General features: G+C 44.0%; 1 protein-coding gene and 1 long non-coding RNA gene across 9 annotated transcripts in view; one reads left to right on the top strand and one right to left on the bottom strand.

The window, feature by feature from the left end:
• The window catches only part of LOC101096853 (contactin-associated protein-like 3), a 195,586-nt gene that overhangs the window by 7,868 nt on the left and 165,965 nt on the right, over nucleotides 1-21,753 (bottom strand). For 7 of the 8 annotated variants that reach the window (XM_045042673.1, XM_045042675.1, XM_045042677.1 and 4 more), the window contains 7 exons: nucleotides 20,858-21,028; nucleotides 19,663-19,881; nucleotides 17,229-17,468; nucleotides 16,230-16,460; nucleotides 14,581-14,714; nucleotides 13,689-13,776; nucleotides 34-264 (listed from right to left, as the gene is read on the bottom strand). In XM_045042673.1, the coding sequence (XP_044898608.1) occupies nucleotides 34-264; nucleotides 13,689-13,776; nucleotides 14,581-14,714; nucleotides 16,230-16,460; nucleotides 17,229-17,468; nucleotides 19,663-19,881; nucleotides 20,858-21,028 (1,314 nt within the window). Of the gene's footprint in view, nucleotides 1-33; nucleotides 265-11,881; nucleotides 12,589-13,688; nucleotides 13,777-14,580; nucleotides 14,715-16,229; nucleotides 16,461-17,228; nucleotides 17,469-19,662; nucleotides 19,882-20,857; nucleotides 21,029-21,753 lie in introns of those variants that run through there. The other variant, XM_045042678.1, reaches the window with a different exon arrangement.
• On the top strand, nucleotides 260-2,884 carry LOC123381499. The gene is made up of 2 exons (XR_006588584.1): nucleotides 260-766; nucleotides 2,726-2,884. It is a non-coding gene; the product is annotated as an uncharacterized LOC123381499 (long non-coding RNA).

Here is a 21,753-nt window from a genome sequence, read left to right as displayed (position 1 = left end):
GGCGGGGGACCGCGGGCGGAGGGGGCAACGCACCTGCGCCACCTGCCAGCGGGCGGGTGGCCTCCCGCGCCGGGGCTCCGGGCCCCGCCCCCTCCGCGCAGCGGGCCGCGGCGGCCACGTGGCCGCGCACCGTGACCGGGGCGGGGCCCCCGGGGCGCAGCGCGGCCTTGAGCGGAGCGGCGGGGCCGAAGCGCACCGCCGAGAGGCAGCCGGTGAAGCCGCGCGCGCCGGCCCGCAGCGTGTCCGGGTCCGCGCCGGGGGGCTCTGCGGGCAAAGAAGCGGGGCACGCGTTAGGGCGCGGCCACAGCACCCTCCCCCCCGGATCCCCTGTCCTTCCCTGCTTAGGAAGAGGCAGCCAGAGCCAGTGCCCGCGGCCCTGGTACCCGTGGCCTTGGCGAACGACGCCCAGGTGCAACTCTGCGTGTGGGCACGCCGAGCCCCTCCCCCCTCCCCCCTCCCCCGGATGCAGCCGCGCGTTCCAAACGAATTAAAAATCCTCTGCGGCGGCATTTTCCAAATGATCAGCACAGTACTTTGAAACAGGATTTGTGACCCAGAATCGAGGCGGTCACAGTGAAAGGTCTCCGGGGCTTGGGGACGGCGGTGCTCTGGGGGAGTCCTTACCGCAGCTCTGATCTCCCCACGTGCACTTAGGTCTGGCTCACTGTTGACAGAGGTCCCCCGCTAACCGCAGGCGCCACGGGGGGGGACCCCACACCCCACTGCCGCTCCCCCCTTTCCAGTGATGGTCTCTGCCCCCCTTTCCGTAAGTTGAGGCTTGCCTCTCCCGGCCCTCACCCCACTCTGACGGAGGTTGGTTGGCGGGGGATTGACTCAGGAGACATCATCAATTCCTTCGCTTCGACGATGGTCAGGCCCTCAGTGCTCTCGCTCAATGGCCACCAAACCTGACCAACGGCAATGAAGTGTAGACTCCAAATGTTTCAATGCAGTGAGTCAGGGGGGGCATCCGTGTACCCCACAGGGGAAGCCACCTCAACTTAGTAAGGACGTGTGGCCTCTGCTGCCACACTGCCTCCCTGCTTCAGTCAATGAGCTGGCTGACTTCCTAACAACCATGAACAACTACCAAGAATTTATGTGCTGGCTTCCGCAGGCTGGGCATTGTGTCAAGGGATCTGCAGAGGTTACCATGAGTGCCCTTACTCCTACAGAAAGTAACAGGGGCGCCTGGGTGGCTCAGTCGGTTGAGTGTCCGAATTCAGCTCAGGTCATGATCTCAAGGTTGGTGAGTTCGAGCCCCGAGTCAGGCTCTGTGCTGACAGCTCGGAGCCTGGAGCCTGCTTCGGATTCTGTGTCTCCCTCTCTCTCTGCTCCTCTCACACTGTCTCCCTCTCACAGATAAATAAACATTAAAAAAATTTTTTTAATAAAAAAAAAGAAAGTTAGTAATACTAGACCTTAGTAAACAAAGGTCTCTCAAGCGGGGGGACCTGTATCTGAGCTGGTTATAGTAACCCCCTTTTCAATAGGGTATTATCCCTTTTATTATGTCAGTATCTTTTGGACATGTTCGTAATTATTCACATTAAGGGACAGGTAAATGGGGGTCATTATACTACTCTTTCTCTTTTAACAGATGCATATACCTTCCATAAAATATACGTATACATTCTAGAAGTGTTTTTTGGATTGGCATAATAGTCCGTCTTTAACTTCACACTGAGAATCTCAGCTCTGATCCAGTCTATCTTGATGTTGCAAACCCTTACAGGACAATCTTTATTGCCATGGAGTTTGAGTTTTTGAGGGGTACTGCCCTTTTGTCGCCACTTCCTGATACTATAAGTAACTATAAATAGTTTTGACTGGATATGGATAATCTAATACATACATGCTAGGTGCTGTGAAAAATAAAGAACTATTATTTTCTTAGGGGGAAGAGGGTCCCCTGTGAGAAGGGGGTCAGGCTGGAGAAATCTGTACACGCAAACCTTGTTAAAGTAACTCCTACCCCCATTTGTCACCCCCCCCCTACATTTAATTACTCATGCACAATTACTATACCCTGTGTTCAATCTAACATATAAACACTATCTGCTTTTTGGGTCTTCATTTTCCTACGGAAGCGCCATATACATTTAAAAATCTACATGCTTTCCTCTTGTTAATCTGCCTCGGGTCAATTTAATGCTCAGGTTTAGCTAGAAACCTTAAGAGGGGAGATGTAAAGTTTTGCCTCCCCTACAAACTCAGGGGGTGGATTTCTTCAATCTCGTTACACGTCTCGCCTTTTTTCCTATCCAACTTCATCTCACTATTTCAGTCTGTCCTTCCTGAAAGTCCAATCTTTTGTATCCTTGCTCCTTCAGCTTTGGAAAAGAGTCATATCTTTAAGAAAAATGATCTAACTTTGGGAAACTTTGAATAAATTCATTGGGAGCTACTTATAAAATTCTGTTCAGTAATTTTAAAGTTGCACAAGTAAGTGCTGTGTAAAAGGCCTCTACAAGCAACTAAAATCAGGGACATGTTTACATTGTTAAAATCACACACACACAAAAAAAGAATTTTCTGAAACATATTGCTATCTTGGCCAGGCTGATTATATGAAGAAGCATCAAGGAGTGTTACATATGCTGAATTTCAGGTAGATTCTTACAGTGAAGTAAAATGAGATGGGGACAACTCAATTAAATGATTATTTTATACTAAAAGAGTTCTTTAAAGATGCGATAACTTTTTTTTTTTTTTTTGCATTCAGGCAATATATATTCCTTGAAGAAAGGCATCTTCACTTGAATATACTTGAGAGAATGTCAAGAAGAAAAAAAATGGGAAAACACCATAATAGTAACATAGGACTTCTTCTGCAAACAAAGAAACAAAAAAAAAACCCCAAAACCCCAAACAAACAAACAAAAATACGGACCAAAAAAAGGTCTCGGCTGTTGAGCAAAAAGAGAGACTGGTCAAAGTCTGACACGAGCACTACTGGGCTAGGGTAGGAGAACAAATCAGGGGCCGACATTGACCTTAATTCTTTAGACTAATCCTGTGACATGTAGGTTTTCAAAGGTAACTGACCTTCGTTTCTGCAGGCACTCCTACTACTCAGGAAAGAAACATCAGTAGAACATTACAGTGCACTATATTTTCACGTTCTTCAAGACTGTGTACTTGATGCTTCTCCATGTATGTGCGTTGTGGGTATGGACATGTGTGGGTGGATTTATGTGCCCACATATTACGTATGCATGTTCAATGTCAATATACGTCAAAAGGTTTACTGCTCACCGTTCCCTATTGCCTTCATAGTTTCCATCCTGAGGCCATGGTTGTGATTCACTTTTCGACTGGAATAATTCTCTAGTATTTTCCTCGGATGGGATGCATGGTCAATATTTAATCTCAATCCTTCCTTGTTATCCAAAATATCTTTTTTTAACCTTGTCAAATACATTATATATCAGATGCTTAAGCTGCAGCTCATTCCTCAGCCGTGTAATGATATTCTGTCGAGTTGTTTTTTGTTTTTTTTTATCCCACTGTTACAAATGAGAAGTTGGGTGCTGATGCCATGATCATTATTTTTTCATCGTAGTAACTTCTGTCTCGAAAGTTTGGAAGCTTTCTTCTCTGTGGTTTGGCAATTCAGAAATTTTCCCAGATGTAGGTCTTTTCTCATCAAAACTGAGGAGTCCTTTCAATTTGCGACTCAGGTTTTCCTTCAACTCAGAGAATTGTTTTAAATGCACACTTGTTGTCTTTGCTTCTAATTCTGTTTCTGGATCTCTAGTTACTCGTGTTACATTTCCTCTTATTTTCCCTTCTAATTTCTCTCTCTTAAGCTTTTTTGCTCTGTGGTTTGAGATACTCCACCTACAATATATTCCAGGTCACTGGTTATGCATAATCAGTGATGATCCTCTCCTTCAGATGACCCAGTGAAATCTCGAAGTTATATTTACTTTAACCCCCAGCGTCCGTGTCTGCAGGTGTGACTTTTCTCAAATTTCCTTGAGCCCCAAGTTTCATCCTTGTTATTTTCTGGCTTCTTTAGCAGCTGTTTTGATGTGGGAATTCTATTTGTTGTTTTTAATCCTCCTCCTCATCTCCCTAAGGGGTGACGTTATTATTATTATTATTTTTTACTTATTTATTTCTTGGTCTGCTAGTTTCAGAATTCCATAGTTGGGGACCTTACATGATGATATGGGGGTCCTGGCAATGTGGAGAGTGCATCTGTTCTGACACAGAGCCCACGTTGTAGGAAGAAGTCTCTCTCCCTCACCCTCACCATGACAGAAGGAATGTGGCCCAACCAGCCAGCCCATCCTCCGCTCAGGGAGGGACACTGAGCATGAGCACAACCATGCTGAGCAGTATTGAGCTTCCTTCCCTTTGGAGGTCCAGAGTTCTCTCCAAGCCAAGCTCTGCCCAGGATCTGCAGGCTTCGCACTCCCTCCCTGAGACTCTGCTCTGTTCCAGCCCACGGGGCAAGTCCCCACCGCAGATCCCTCATGCACACCTTCCCGCCCCTCCTGGCAACTGGGCTGGCCCTCCAGTCCCTCTGTTCAGGGCACAGACACAATGAATTGGGAGTGGAAGCAAGTGTTTACGGGTCCAAGCTGCCATTTTCCAGAACAAGGTCCACACAATATCAGCATCAGAATTAACAGAACTGTGTTCAGGAAGACAAAGAGTGCAAATCTATCTTCCTTAGCAGCTGACTCCTGAAATTCCATAACTGAGGCCCTTCCTTCTGGCTCAAAAGTTTTCTTCCCTTTAAAATGTAAAGAAAAAAACACGACGGAAACCTTAGGAGAATAGTTAGGCGGTATTAGAAATTCACACATCAGGGGCGGCTGGGTGGCTCACTGGTTAAGCAACCATCTGACTTCAGTTCAAGTCATGATCTCCTGGATTGTGGGTTCGAGCCCCAAGGCAAGGCTCTTTGCTAATAGCTCAGAACCTGGACCCTGCTTTGGATTCTGTGTCTCCCTCTCTCTCTGCCCCTCCCCTGCTCACGCTCTGTCTCTGTCCTGTCTCTCTCTCTCAATAAATAAACATTAAAAAAACATTTTAAAAGAAATTTGCATATCAGGGTGACTATGTTTGACCATCTCCGCGCGCTCGAGGACACAGGTATACCAACAGGAAGTAAGAGATCAAGTGCATACTAGGTCACGAGGGGATGGGAATGTGGTTTGAGTGTGGCCAGGAAGCAGAGCTAACGTTTAAGAAAAAGTGGGCCAAGAGATGAGGATAAAGTTCACTTCCTTTGTAATTTTGAGTAGAACCCTAAATCATTTTCAATAAAAACAGATTAAATCTTTTTTTTCCCCACTTAAAAAACGTCCATGGGGCGCCTGGGTGGCTCAGTCGGTTGATCGTCCGACTTCGGCTCAGGTCATGATCTCACAGTTTGTGGGCTCGAGCCCCACCTTGAGCTCTGTGCAGGCAGCTCGGAGCCTGGAGCTTGCTTCGAATTCTGTGTCTCCCTCTCTCTCTGCCCCTCCCCAAATCACATTCTGTCGCTCTCTCAAAACTAAATAAACATTCAAAAAAATTTTTAGGGGTGCCTGAGTGGCTCAGTCGGTTAAGCGTCCGACTTCAGCTCAGGTCATGATCTCGCGGTCCGTGAGTTCAAGCCCCACGTCGGGCTCTGGGCTGATGGCTCAGGGCCTGGAGCCTGCTTCCGATTCTGTGTCTCCCTCTCTCTCTGCCCCTCCCCCATTCATGCTCTGTCTCTCTCTGTCTCAAAAATAAGTAAAACTTGGGGCGCCTGGGTGGCGCAGTCGGTTAAGCGTCCGACTTCAGCCAGGTCACGATCTCGCGGTCCATGAGTTCGAGCCCCGCGTCAGGCTCTGGGCTGATGGCTCAGAGCCTGGAGCCTGTTTCCGATTCTGTGTCTCCCTCTCTCTCTGCCCCTCCCCCGTTCATGCTCTGTCTCTCTCTGTCCCAAAAATAAATAAACGTTGAAAAAAAAATAATTAAAAAAAAAAAAAACGTCCATGGTAGGAAAACTTAAAATTACAATCAAATTTACGATAATTCAGGACATAAACATTCTTAACTGTCTCAGATGGTGGGCAGTGTTGCTCATAAGATACATTTACCAAGGCTGCGCATTCCAATATATGGGATGATTTCTGCTTTTGTAAGGGACAAACATTTTAACAAAAGATCTACAAGACGTTCTTTCGGCAGGAAACACCAGAGCAGCGGAAGGAGCATCCCCAGAGGCTCTCTCAGCAAGAAAAATCAGGAAACAAAGTGAGTGGTTCGAGGAATCACAGGAAACCAGGAAGTACCGCCGAAAGTGTAAAAATGTGGATAGAATGAAATGGACACAGACTGTTTTAAACAACAGCAGTAGTAATGTCTTGCGGAACAAAATAACACGTAAACATAAAATACGTGACAACAAGGGTGGGGGAGGAAATAAAATGTTCTGAAGTTTTTATGTATTTTGACAAGTGTGACAGTTTAGTGTGTGATAAATCAAGGATGCACAATTTAATCCTAGGAGTAACAGGTAATAATAAAAGGAGGCATAACTATAAAGTTGATACAGGAGATTAACAGCCCCAAAGACAACCCAGCTGCCCGTCAACATGAGAATAAACCAACTGAGAGATACTCATGCAATAAAGGGCGCAGCAAAGACAATGAGTGAACTTTGTACGCGCAACAGCATGAATGAATGTTAGAAACACCCGATGGATGAAAGCCGTGCCCCTGAATCGACCTGCTGTTTATTTTGGAATTGATGAAACAACAGAGTGAACTTTTTTTTTTATTCTAAATAAATGACATAATTAGAAGATGATGACTAGACAGACTTTCCCAGTCTGTCTTTCCAACAATTCAGGGCTGGAGGGACGTGCTTTTCAGAGTCAGAAAGAAGTGAATTAATTACACCTCCCTCCTCCCCAAAACACATGCTCGCCATGCACCAAGAATCCCAGCACTGGCAGCCAACGCCTGGGAAGAAATCCGGGGTCATTTGGGACCCCGGGCCCTTTGAACAAGCATTGCCAGCAGGTATTTACTAGAAGAGCAGTCTTTAGTAAATAACGTCACCTCCACGTGTCACGATGTGAGCGGTCTCTGCCACTCGTCTACCTAACAAAGGGATACGGTCACAACTCCGCACGGTTGCTATCTCTGTCCTTAGTTCTCAGTCCTTTTCAAAAGTATGACTAGGCTTGTGCAGGAACCGCTGATGTGGCTTTGCTCCACCTCAGCAGTCTCGGGCGCTGGCCCCTACCAGTTCTCTACTCCCTACCTCCCATCACATCCTGTTCTCAAATAAACTCATTCACCCTTCAGAATAAACATCCAGTTATGGCTCATCACTCCGACTCTCCCAGCTGCATGGAGAAAAGGCACTGGCAAAAGAGAGAAATCTCTAATAGATTTTATTTCTTATTATTGAGATCCAGTTCACATACCATAAAATTCGTCATTTTCAAGTACACAATTCAGTGGGGTTTTGTGATTTACAAAGCTGTAACACCATTACCAGTATCCCCTTGCAAAATTTACCACTTTAACCTGAGTTATTTGTCTTTTTGTTTAGTTGGATGAGTCCTTTATATATTCTGTACAAAAGTTTCTTGTCAGATACATGACCGGCAAATATTTTTCATTTTGTGGATTGTCTTTTTACTTTCTTGGAAGTGTCACTTGAATTACCAAAGTTTTTAATTTTGATGAGGTCCACCTTATCTGTTTTTCTTGTGTTGCTCTTGTGCTCTTGAGAAACCATGACCTAATGCAAGGCTTTTGAGAAACCTTATCTAAGAAACCACTGCCTAACCCAAGGTCACAACCCACCATAGTTTGGTCTAAAAGTTTTATAATTATAGCCCCCACATTTAGACCTACCATCCCTTTTGAGTTCATTTTTGTAAGTGGTATGAGGTAGGGGTCCACATTGTTTTTTTAGCCTGTGGATATCCAGTTGGCTCAGTTCCATTTGTTTAAGAGACTATTCTCCCTCCGTTGAATGGGCCTGGCATGAATGTCTAAGTCAACTAGTGAAAAATCGATGTATTTCTTGACTCTCAAGCTACTTCATTGGCCAATGGGTTTGCCCTTATGCCAATACCACACAGCTTTGATTAGCATAGCTTTGTACCAAGTTTTAAAATCAAGAGTGAGACCTCCAACTTAATTCTTCTTTTCAAGACTGTTTTGGCTACTTGGAATCCTTTGCATTTCCATAGGCATTTTGGGACTTGTCAATTTCTACAAAAATTGCAACTTGCCAATTTCTACAAAAAGGCCATCCGGTTGAATCCGTAGGTCAATCTGGGGAGCACTGCCATCTTAGCAACAGTATGTCTTCCAATCCATGAACGTGGATGTCTTTCTGTTTACATAAGGCTTCCATAATTCATTCCAACAAAGTTCCATAGTCTCTAGCATATGTGTCTTATACCTCTTTTGTTAAAGTTCTCCCAAGGTATTTTATTCTTTTTGATGCTATTTTCAATGGAATTTACATTTCATTCTTCCTTTCATTTTCGTATTGTTCATTGCTACTATATAGAAATAAAGTAAGTTTCTGTATATTGATCTTATGTCTTTTCCCAAACTGTGTACTAGCTCCAATAGCTTTTCTCCTGGATTCCTTACAAGCCCACATTCTCTACAAATAGAGATAGTTTTACTTCTTTCTTTTTATTCTGGATACTTCTTACTTTTTTTTTTTTTCCTTGCGAAATAGCCCTCACTCCAACGAGTTCTATAGTCTTGAACAAAACCAGTGAGAGTGGACATCCCCATTTTGTTCCTGATCTTAGGGAAAGACTTCCATTATCTTACCATTGAGTATGATGTCATGTCAGCTGGGGGTTTTTCTGGATGCCTTTTTTCATGTGAGGAAGGTTCCTTCTATTCCTAGTTTGTTCAATGTTCTTTATTATGAAAGCAGGGTGGAGTTTTTGGGGTTTTTTTTTCCAAATGCTTTTTCTGTGTCTACTGAGGTAACCATGTGGTTTTCGTCCTTTATTTTACTAACATGGCACATTACATTGATTAATTTTTATCTGCTGAACCAACCTTAAAATCCTAGCATAAATCTTACTTGATCATGGCATATAATACTTTTTCATGTTACCGAATTAGATTCCCTAATATTTTGTTGAGGATCTTTGCACTTATATTCATACTCCTGAAATTTTAGAAACGTTTTGTCTTTCTTTCTAAATGAGATAAATTCTTTGGTAAAGCATAGAAAAGGCATACGTGTCACATAAGTCACATAGAAGTCACATCATATCTAAACAGTAGTCTGCCCATGACGATGTCAGTAGGTAATTTCCACAAATTATTTATTACTCAATTCTCATATATGGAGCTCCATTTCAATTTATAATCCTTCAATGGATTTCCTTTCCCCACACTGAAAATCGACCCATTAAGGCTTATCTGCATGACTGTATTGATTTGAACTACATTCAACCTCTTGTATTCTTTCCCAGGAAAGGCACGTCTTTATTCTGCATACTTCAAAACGGATTTTTGTTTTGATATTTGGGGAATTTTGTCATTGTTTCTTTTTCTGCACTCACACAAAATCAACAGAATGCCATTTATATAAACATCGCTAGAGAAATAAAACTTAGCAAAACAATGCTAGGGCACCTTACTGGTTTGTTGTATTTTAAAGCTCTCCTACTTTGGGACTAGAGGCCACATCCAAGTCAAGACCAGACAGAAAATCAGAAATCTAATGATGTGCATTTAAAGTAGGATTATACTAAAATTATTTTATAGTAACTGGGAAAACTTAACCTGATTGGTCACCATTAAGAAGACCACTAATTAAGAAGAACAAGGACAGCCTGTTAATTTAGAAGGTGATCCTGAACTATTCTGTCCAAAGCACATTAGGGTAAATAATAATAACGCTAAATTAGATTAGTTATGAACACTATTCCGTTGTTTATATTCCCTATTATATTGCAAGTGCATTAAGGGCAGGTGCATATATCTGTAGGTCTTGTTGGTAGACATCCAAAATATCCTGTGAGGGACAAGTGCGCAGTAGGGACCACAGAAGTTTTTTTAATGAATGGATAACTCATTGAGTCAAAACAGCTAACAAAATATAAGTTCTGGATAGCTTGCCATAGTTTGCGACAACTTTCTTTGGCAAATTAATGGCTCTTTATTAACCAATCTGTTGGTCTATGAAGGGAAGCTCCGCTCATATTCTCCAAATCTGGACACAAAGCAGCGTCTCCTTAGTTACTCACTGCTCTGAAAGTGCCAGCAGAATCAGGGCAGAAGCCATCCTGAAAGTTGTCCGGAACATGAAAAGTTTTATTCGGCTTTGATCAAGATGCATAGCTCTATGTACAGATGAAATGAATATTTATAATTTTATTAGACTCAATTGCTTCAGGCAATAAACTTCATTGCTGAGTTTCAAGTTTAATTTTTATAGCCTGAGAGAGATGCTCCTGAATATACCATTCTCGAATAAAAACATTAACGTCTTCGATTCTGCACTATTGTCCTCTCTATATTAGCTTGTGGGAAAATAAAACTTTATATGATAAAATTTATTATTCTCCTTTTTTATTAAGACGATTGCTTTTCATATAATGCAGCCTAGTTATTAAATCAGTATTTCCATCGTCGATCAAAAGCCAAATTGTCTTTAAAAACATTCCTTTGTCAACTTCACACTTTCTACCTCGCATCACAGACATTTCTGAACGTGCCTCACCTCTCCTCTCAGAGGCTCGAGTCACTGAGGGCAGGAAGTTGCGTGTGGGGTGTTCATTTCGTTCGTTGACCCTATCTGTCCTGGTGGCTGGGAAAAGTCCACAGACACCTGCTGTGGCCAGGAAGGAGGGATCAGACGGCTGGGGGCAGGCAAAGCCGTCACTCCAGTCGCAGACTGCACCACTGTATGATAATCTAGCTCTGAGGTTTGCACGCCCCTAAGACAATCAATTACTCACTCTGTTCAAACCGAGGAGCGTAACTATCCTGACTATCCAAGAAGAGTAAGTAACTATCCTTGAGTGGAGCTCAGTATCAGATAAAAAAGGAGCAAATTCTTTGCCGTTTGGATGTTAAAAACAATTATAATATTATTCAACTGACAGCCAAGGAAGGGGTTCCATCCTACTGTTCTCTGAAACTCAACACGGGCTTTGAATTTGTAGGAATCTCATAGCCTCCTCTATCTAAATGTATACTGTGATTGTCATGGGTGAAAGCCGGGGAAGGAGCTAATTTCTTTCGATTGTTTTTCCAGTTCTTGTGGTTTTCTAGACTGTGCCACTTTTTAAAATAAAACAAAAAACCCTACTGGGCACCGTCTGTAAGCGATGAATCACCAAATCCTACATCTGAAACTAATATTACACTGTATGCTGACCAATTAGTATCTAAATAAAAATTTGAGGGGCGCCTGGGGGGCTGAGTCGGTTAAACATCCAACTTCGGCTCAGGTCATGATCTCACGGTTTGTGGGTTCGAGCCCCGCGTCGGGCTCTGTGCTGACAGCTCAGAGCCTGGAGCCTGCTGCGGATTCTGTGCCTCCCTCTCTCTCTGCTCCTCCCCCGCTCATGCTCTGTCTCTCTCCTTCTCCCTCTCAAAAATAAAAACAACATTAAACATTTTTTTAAATAAAAACTTGAGGGGCGCCTGGGTGGCTCAGTTGGTTTAAGCGTCCGACTTCGGCTCAGGTCACGATCTCACAGTTTGCGAGTTCGAGCCCCGCGTTGGGCTCTGTGCTGACAGCTCAGAGCCTGGAGCCTACTTCAGATTCTGTCTCCCTTTCTCTCTGCCCCTTCCCTGCTCACAGTCTGTCTCTCTCTCTCTCTCTCTCAAAAATAAATAAACATTAAAAATTAAAAAAAAAAACTTGAAAAAAATAGAATGAAAAAAACATCTACTAATGTCACAAAAACATGGGTGTCCAGAAATGCCTAGAACACATCCAAAGTCACACATTAGAGACTGAGAGAGTCCCCACCACAGTGGGCTGCAATAGCCATAAACCTCTCCCAATGCTTAAGGGGAAACAACTGTCCTCATTTTTATTTCTGGGTTAACTGCTCGATGGTTATTTTGCTTGTGCCGCGGGGACCGGAGCCGTGAGCCACACGAAATCACCTGCAGCACCAGCTGCCTTTCTGCCAACACATCGGGAGGCCCTTTCTTTATCCACCTTGAAGGCATGATTATAAATCAGGACCACCATTTCAGCCTGAGGTCTGCTATTCTTTATCCGACACTCCCAGCAAAGACCTCGCGGACCCTCCTTCACTGGTGTAATCAGCCACCTGTAACCGCACATGACCGGCCTGGAGCTTCCGGTGATGCTGCAGCATCTAAATTACACGGTTTTTTGGTTTTTTACCATTTTCAAGAGCACCCTGGGATTCCTCGCCTTCCCTCTGAAAAACTAGAACTCATAATTTCACTACCCATCATCTGTTTGGAAAATATGATCGTTTTCCCAGTTACTGTGCTTCTCAACATATTTTGAACATCCATTCCCGTGCCTTCTCTAAATCTCCAGTTCGCCATGTTATCCACGCATGCAGCGGCCGAAACGATCAAAGGATCCGGGTATAAATGGCTGGAAACCTAGCAAAGATTCCACCGATCACCTAGGGCTCAACGGAGCCAGGCGGGTGTCACGTATCAGAACAGGAATAATAAATATTCCGCAAGAGGATTTCTGGGGGTGCCTGGGTGGCGCAGTCGGTTAAGCGTCCGACTTCAGCCAGGTCACGATCTCGCGGTCCGGGAGTTCGAGCCCCGCGTCGGGCTCTGGGCTGATGGCTCAGAGCCTGGAGCCTGTTTCCGATTCTGTGTCTCCCTCTCTCTCTGCCCCTCCCCCGTTCATGCTCTGTCTCTCTCTGTCCCAAAAATAAATAAACGTTGAAAAAAAAAATTAAAAAAAAAAAAGAGGATTTCTGCCAAATAACTTTAAATGTAGATGATATGGACAGTTCATGCGTAAGTGATCGAAAAGAAAAGATATACCTTCCAAAACCTACTTTTCTTTCGGTTTAATTCTTGGCGACAAAGGGAAAAATAAAGGCATAAGTCATTTGATGCCTAAATAGGATAGTATGCTTTTACTCTGATGCTCTCATGAACTCACAGCCATCAAGAGCGGGCGCGGGATCTTTAGGCTGCGATGTCCCAAGAAGCAGCTGGGAGCATTAAATACATCTCAAAGCAGGGCCCAGGATATACAGCCCGACACATACTCACTTGCTACAAGAAAACTAAGCCTCTTCTCTTCTTCTCGTAAATGTAAAGCTATACTTATCATTCAGTGGTGTCTGCATTTGACTCCTGATTAATCGAGAATCTGTGGCCTTGATATCTGCTTTGACTTTGTCTTTCCTCACTTGCTAGAAAAATGCCGAGTTTTGTTCTGCCTGATTGCCAAGGGAGAGGGTTGAGTGTAAGGACTTCTCAGGGATCACCCTGGTGCCTGGAAGACAGCCCTCACTCATGACTGCAGGGGCACTCGGACAAGAGAACCGTTTCCACCTTGATTATCCCACGCTGGGAAGCCGTGATTATCCCTCGGGAAGCCCCTGGGAAGCTGGGATTATCCCTCGCTGGGAAGACCACAAGGAGCCTTACTCAGCGTCGCGACCCCTTCCTGTGTTCGCGACCTAACGCTTCTGACCCATGGGCTGTGGGGGGATGCATTTTCTGCCACTTACCTAAAACTGTGCCCAACATAAGGGATTTGACAGCGTTAAATTCCGTCCCCGATGACAGGATAACTTGTCTCCTTGCATTCTGGTTAACCTATGAAACGTTCCACGAGAAGCAAACATCAAAATGGCAAGCAATTTTGATGGTAAGAGAGAGGGAATCACAGGGACACCAAGAAAAACGGTAAAAATCAGCCATATGTTCGAATTATCACAGAGGCTAAAAGGAGAAAGCTGTTGCATAACAATTTTTATAATAACTCGGATTTCACACCACCCCATTCCTTATTCTTTTCCCTGTTTTTCTTCGTGGTTTAAGGGTCTATAATTGGTATAATCCACAAAGAGACGCAATGAGCTATTGCAAACCTTAAAGTTTTTACTTATTTCGAATAGAAATTAGTAACGAGCCGGAAAAGGTATTATTCGTACAGATTCAATACATAAAGGCTATTCAAAGCCCAGTGCCAATGAATCATTTAAATACCGATGTTTTTAAAAATGTATTCCCACTTTAAGCAAAACCTCGCTTTTCCCCTTGTGTTTACATTTCTATGGCACTTGCTTTTTTTGTAGTCAGATGGGAACAAGTTCCCATCGGAATATCTCCAGCAGTCGCTGTAAACCAGACAACATTCCCCTACCGACAAGGACAGCTTAGCATTCATTCGAAATGGTCAAATATTAACAATAACTCCGTCAGCCTCTTGCTGAACAAACACAAAAATTGCTAAACCAAACACTCTAACTACATTTTCTGTCCCCAAGACTTCCGGAAAGACCATGTTGAATGTGTATCTCTTTTATTAGGATTTACTGTCAAAGGTTTGCTTGAAGTCACACATCCTGAGCGTCTCAAGTTTGGGGACTGTTGCTGTTGCTGAATCCACCCCCTTACCTCTACAGAGACCATGGCCGCTTCCCTGTGAATCTTCACTTGGTGAAACTGCCCATCGGCAAGGTTTTTAAAACCAAAGTTAAAAACGTCAGGTGCCTGGTTTCTGTCCAGCTTATACCTGATCTGCAAACTTCCTAAAGAAGAGAAAAATGACATTTTTAACTAAACTAGAATCTTAAAAAACCTGTCGACGCAGGTTCTAGAGCATATTTTATTTTTATTTATTTAATACAATTTGAATCCAGTGGGCATTCGCTTAGCACACCAAGGATTTTTCCTGGAAGACTGATTGTACGTGTGCTATTCCAGGGCTGAATTCAGAATCCAATTACACTATTTTATTTAAAAAAATTTTTTTTCATGTTTATTTCTTTCTGAGAGAGACACAGAGAGACAGAGCGCAAGCTGGGGAGGGGCAGAGAGAAAGAGAGGGGGACAGAATCTGAAGCAGGCTCCAGGCTCTGAGCTGTCAGCACAGAACCCGACGTGGGGCCCAAACTCAGACTGCGAGCTGAAGTCAGACTGAGCCACTTAGGCACCCTGAGAACCCAATTAAACGCTATTTTATTTTATTTTATTATTTTTTAAGTTTTTATTTAAATTCTAGTTAGTTAACACGCAGTGTAACATTAGTAAACGCTATTTTAAAAGTCAAGACCAAATGGTCTTTTTCCAAGTTCTGCCATTTTCCTTAACGAAAGGAATAAGTCTAAGTTAAGCATATAAAAACTCCAAGCTAGGCTCTAAGTCAATTATTCATGTGGTATTCATACTATTAAATGGTAAAACCTCAAGCAATATTACATTAACATTCAGTTTCTATAAGCATAACTTCTTTTAAGGTGACTTACTTTAATGCATTTTAATGTATTGCTGACATTTGCATAAGGATTTTTTTTTGCACAACCAGAATTTTCTCCCTAATGTTTCTGCCATAATCAAGAAACAGAGAAAAGAGAAATGATTTGCTACAGTATCTAAATCTCAAGTTATCCACAAATGCACCACTGACTCCTGTCTGTCATAGATGCTCCAGAAGGTCAAGTTTCTGCCCTGCTTCTCTGTGAGGCAAGGTTCCAACTTGGTTTTGCTCTCCAACTGGAAAAGTCTTGGAAAACCCTGGTGGCCATGGGTGGGGTAGCTCTCCTCCCACTTTTCTTTGTACGTAGAGATGACCTGAAAGGCTCAACCACTGATGGGTAAAGAACAATCCTACTCAGCCCATGCTGATCAAGATTAGATTTTATATGGTTTAATACACTTCTTCGCTTAGAAGGAGGAGGAAACGTTCTCCATGTGCAGAATGAGATATCTTGTTTCAAAGTGAATTGCAAAACTAATTTAGATTATTCATGTCTGGTAGGAAAGACCCCGAGAAGAGCAAGGCACACATCTGCACGGGGAATACATTAAATGACCAAACTTCCACGGGAGAATGGCATCTTGAATGGAACCATTGAAATGTTAACTCTAGTGATAAACATTGAGGTTATCATGAAAAATAAACTACCCCTAAGAGAATGAGAATCTATAAGCCTTGCAATTGTGTTTCTTTTTTGTGGTTTAACGCTGGAAAAGCCCCCACCCCCCACCCCATGTGGTCCTGATATCCTAAGTCAGTCTTCTTGTTCGTAGAGTCTGACACTCACCATTGGGGGCGAGGATAACTGATAGGTACTCTTCGTAGAAGGAACTCACGTAGAGAAGTAAGCTGGGGGCCCCTGTGGTCCGGAAGCTCAGTGTGGCCATTTCTCCAGTCAGCGTCAGATCCTCATGAAATAAAGCCGCCAAGGAGCTGGCGTTCTTACCAAAGGTGTGATTATGATGTTCTTGAAAGTTGTAGATAACGGACGAACCGCTTCCAAAATATGCAGAAATCTCTGGAATGACACTCGTTTTCGTTATGTTTACCAATAACGTAAGAAGAACAAGAACAAGGCTCTTCTTAATGGATAGTTACACAATTTCTCTAACTCTTAAATTTTTTTTTAATGTTTATTTATTTTTGAGACAGAGAGAGACAGAGCATGAGCGGGGGAGGGGCAGAGAGAGAGGGAGACACAGAATCTGAGGCAGGCTCCAGGCTCTGAGCCATCAGCCCAGAGCCCGACGCGGGGCTCGAACTTGTCAACCGCAAGATCATGACCTGAGCCGAAGTCGGATGCTCAACCAACTGAGCCACCCAGGCGCCCCGACAATATCTCTAACTCTTAAACATCTCAAGAGAGAAAATAATAATGGCATGCTTTGCTCATTGTTTTAAACATCTAAGCATATTTAAGATTAAAGAAAATAATCAAGTATGGATAGAAAGATAACATCCCCATCCACATTCCCATAACGCAGAACTCAGTATTTTCTTATTGCCTGCGAAATTCCCCTCAAGATTTCCATAGCTTTGGCTACCGTGGTTCTCCGTGTTGATGATTCCGGATCTAACAGAAGTAGTCACGAGCTTCTCAAGAATAGGATCATGCCTCTTTCCAAGTTACACACAGAAATTCGGGACCGAAACGAGTCTATTTAAGCTAATCACAGAGAATTGCCTTATCCCTTCTTTACAGGGTCAGATGGCAGAAACACAAAGGGAACGGGAAAATGATGCGCCGTCCTCTCCGGTCCCGGTCCCGCACGTGGGTCACACTCACCATTTTCGCAGAATGGCCCGTCGTAGGCAGAGAAGGTGCAGTCACAAGCGATGCCCCTGTGTCTCTCTCTGCATCTCCCTCCGTTGCGACACAGGTGTCCGTAGCTGCTGCAGTGTCCCGGGCACCCTGGCTCCACGCCCGGCGTCATTGTCGCTCTTTCTTCCAGGTCCAGGGCCAGCCCGTTCAGCCGCAGCGACCGAATGCATCCCAGGAAGCCTCTCTGTCTGGTGGCCGTCCCACCTGCAAGGGAAACACTGCAAATGCAAACGTGTTCTTGCGTGTCTTTGTGGGATTTCGTCTTCAGGTCCAACAGAGGCCATACAGATAATGTCAAAAAAGTGACCCGTCCAAAGTTTTATGAACAAATACAATTTTGAAAACAGAGGCTGTGATCAAATATTCAGAATCATCAAACGACACTGACTAAAGCCATTGACAAAAATATTTTTGAAGTCGGCCTTGGTAAATATTTATTCTAAAAAATACTTCTTTGGGGTTCCAGGGTCGCTCAGTCGGCTGACTGTCTGACGTCAGCTCAGATCATGATCTCAGGGTTTGTGAGTTCGAGCCCCCATCGGGCTCTGTGCTGACAGCTCGGAGCCTGGAGCCTGCTTCGGATTCTGTGTCTCCCTCTCTCTCTGCCCCTCCCCAACTTGTGCTCCGTCGCTCTGTCTCGCAAAAAGAAATAAACTTTAAAAAAATTTTACAAATACTTCTTCAAGTTTGATTTAGAAAGATTTGTACATTTTTACATTGCTTCCTTCATAAAAAACAGAAGACCACTTATCCTTTTTAATGGTTAAGCATATAAACTATGAGGTGCACAATAAAGTTACATAGTTGAAAATCTTTGCAATATGATATATATTACAAATGTGTATATTAAAATATACAATTATGCATGTATGTATATATACGTACATGTAAAATATACAAGAGTTTTGTTGTTTATATTGAACGTATATAATATACATTAAAATTTGTATATGCATTTGTTATATATACATTTTTGTTATATATTTGTTATACATATGTATATAATAAATTATATATGTAATACCAACCCTTCTTAGAAGTGCCATCAATGACAAATCCATGAAATCCAGCTCTCAGGTCAGGGGGAGTAACAATAACTGAACACTGTAACTCTCTGTAATTCTATCATGTCTCATGGGAGCCTATTCTCACAACTGGGTGCCCAGGAGTCACCTAGAATGCATGCTAAGAACCGAGATGGGGTTCATTCTCAGGGACTCTGATTCGGTGGGCCTGGGGTACATACGCCAGATCAGAATGTTCTGCTAGCTTCTCAAGCTCTAGAAACATCTCAGTGGAAATGTTACTTCTAGGTAGACGCTCATGCAAACTCTGTTCCTAGAAATTCCATGAGTCAGTCTTCAGCATTACAAATCAGAAAATAAAATTATTTCATTTGATCCAGCGTCATGACTTGATGTGAAGCCTACCTGGTAAGAACTGTGCTGGAAGCAGACGTTTATGGGGCCATGGGTTGTATGCGCACACATGCACACACACACACACACACACACACACACACACACACACACTCACAAACTCCCCACACAGCACCAGCCTCTAGATGCTGTAGGTATCCCCTGGCAAAGCACACTGAGTGCTAATTTGTGATTTAGATCAGTGTTTAATTAGACCGCATCCTTATTTACTTTAAAATACATGAAAAATGACCAAGTAAGAGCTACTTCAGTAATCTGCTCATTTTCCAAATTAGAACAGAGTTGTCTGAAAAGCCACGTAGCAAAACTTAACTTTCCCCGTGGGCAAGAGAAAAAATTATAAAAAATGAGCAAGCAAATGAAAGGGGAAGATTCCCACTCCCCAGAGCCGTTGATCTTTAAAGAATGGCACCCAGGATAAGGAGCCAGAGTCCGGTTTTGAACCCGGCATCTGCAAGGACTGAGCTGCAGGAGGGCGGTGCTGAGGAGCCGCGGCTGGCGTGGTCCTGGGGGGCACGGCCACGCGAGTCTCCTCCGGTCTGCGTGTGAGGGGACACTTGGCGAACCCCGCCACGATCGCAAGGCAGGTTCTCCAACTTCCCTGAGACGGGGAGCGGGAGACTCGGATGAAAATCGCTAACGGATTCGTAAGTCCTATTGACAAGAAGTAACAAAAACAAATGCGAATCATCGGTGCGATTGCGCGCAAGCCTGGGAGTGAGTCCACCGCGGACAGGGTGTCTCTGCTCTCGGAGTTTCGAGACTGGGAAATCTAGGGAGGCCGTAATCGATGACAACAGTCTATGGGAACGATAGTAACGATCTGGGGAAAGGGATGCTATCACATGGGCGCTCGGCCCAAGGCGCGGACAGAAGTCTGCGCTGGCTGCCGTCACCGCCTGTCCAGTTAGGACTTTCTCTGGGTCCACACCGCTCAGCTAGAAACCGGCCACACTCACCCACGAAGAGCTGGCTGTTGAGCTGCAACCGCGCGTGCCCGTCGGCAGGTGCAGCTTGGGTCTCGCTGGGGAGCTGGTCCACCTGAAGCGACGCTTCCTTCACATTCCTCTCTGCCCTCACGTGGTGCCACTGGTTGTCATTAAAGGGGGTGGGCGACCGCACCGTGACCTCACAACGTCCGTTCCCCACATCAAAGGAAAAGGTCACTTCCGAGGGAGCTGCAAATACAGATACGGAGCATCACTCGGTTGGGTCACGGGGGAGGAAGTTCAGTCTATCAAGACAGGAGGCAAGTGCCATGACATGCCCCTTATGAAAGCACAAGACAGTGACACTGGTGCACACAGATGTCACGCTGAGCTGGCTCGGAGGGCAAGATAAATCTGTATCCCGGAGGAAGAGAAACAAAGCGATTTTAACACATTCCTGCTCAGAGCAGACTGTCCATCTTGCTAAAAACCCTAAAGAGTCGAGATAGTCACCTAGAGGAAGAAAACTAACGTATTAGCTGGCTTCAGATGTATACGTGGGTTTATTTAAAGGTGGTTTAAATCTTCATATACTTTAAAAGCACGACATAACATTAAAAAATTTTTAATGCTCATTTATTTTTGAGAGAGAGAGAGAGAGAGAGAGAGAGAGAGAGAGAGAGTAAGCAGGGGAGGGGCAGAGAGAGGGAGACACAGAATCTGAAGCAGGAGCCAGCCTCCAAGCTGTCAGCACAGAGCCAGACGCGGGGGCCCTACTCGGGACTCTACGCAGGGCTTGAACTCACCAACCGTGAGATCGTGACCTGAGCTGAAGTCAGATGCTTAACCCACTGAGCCACTCAGGCGCCCCACTACAAGAAACTTTGAAGTAAGGAACTGCGCTTCGAGGTACATGCGTAAGTGATGTAACCAGTCAATTAAATGAAGTGATTCTGCAACGTAGTGAGTTATTTGACCAGTTTGGTTTTAAATATCCTGATCGCAGACAGTTAGGGCAGCTAAGTGCTGCTCCACAGACTGGTATGTGTTTTCTGAATCGCTATTTTTCCTCTCTATTAAAAATAGCGAAGTAAAATAATAGACCCTTAGTATTTACGAAAGAAATACAAGTGACAGCACATTGCAATGTGGCAGGAGTTAGGTTCTCAAAGGGGTCACTGTTAACTCCTGAGCGCCTGGAGGCTTCGTCCGGGGGGCGACTCACCATGTAGCTCTAGCCTGATGAAGTCTGTGATCCCCAGGTTCTCTACAAACACCCCAGAAGGAGCTGTTGTCTTAAAAAAGAAAGACACATCAGCACTGAACTCTCCGCGGAATGTAGGGAAATGAAGGTATGAAGTCTCCGTGTTGAAGGAAGCTGAGTTCCAAAATGAATCTGTTTCCAAAAAGAAAAGACAGTGACAACAGCAATGAAACAGAGCAAACAAGAACTACATTTTGGATTTCTAGCATTTTTTTGCTGTTAAATGCCATCAGGGGAGATAATCACTGGAAACGGCCTGTGTTTTTTAAAGAAAACAGTATTATTTTAAAATTATCATAGAAGGGCACCTGCGTGGCTCAGCCGATTAAGCGTCCGACTCTGGAGTTTGGCTCAGGTCATGATCTTGGGGTTCCTGCGTTTGAGCCCCGCGTCAGGCTCTGCTCGGTCAGTGCAGAGCCTGCTTGGGATTCTCTCTCTCCCTTCCTCTGCCCCTCCCCTGCTCGCACTTTCTCTCTCAAAATAAATAAATAAACCTAAAAAAAAATTAAATTATCATAGAGTAAAATTGACTTTTAGAGAAAAATTGATGTTACATGAGTTTTAATACATGCGTAGAGGGGCGCCTGGGTGGCTCAGTCAGTTAAGTGTCCGACTTTGGCTCAGGTCATGATCTTGCAGTTCACGACTTCGAGCCGTGGGTCGGGCTCTGTGTTGACAGCTCAGAGGCTGGAGCCTGCTTCTAGTTCTGTGTTTCCCTCTCTCTCTCTGCCCTCTGTTTGCATTCTGTCTCTCTCTCTCTCTCCTCTCTCAAAAATAATTTAAAGCATTAAAAAGATTTTTTTTAAATACACACACAGATTTGTACAACCATCACCAAAATCAGGATAAAGAATAGT

This window comes from Felis catus, chromosome D4 (genome assembly GCF_018350175.1).
Source record: "Felis catus isolate Fca126 chromosome D4, F.catus_Fca126_mat1.0, whole genome shotgun sequence".
Taxonomy (NCBI): domain Eukaryota; kingdom Metazoa; phylum Chordata; class Mammalia; order Carnivora; family Felidae; genus Felis; species Felis catus.
This window is presented reverse-complemented; position numbering and strand designations above follow the sequence as displayed.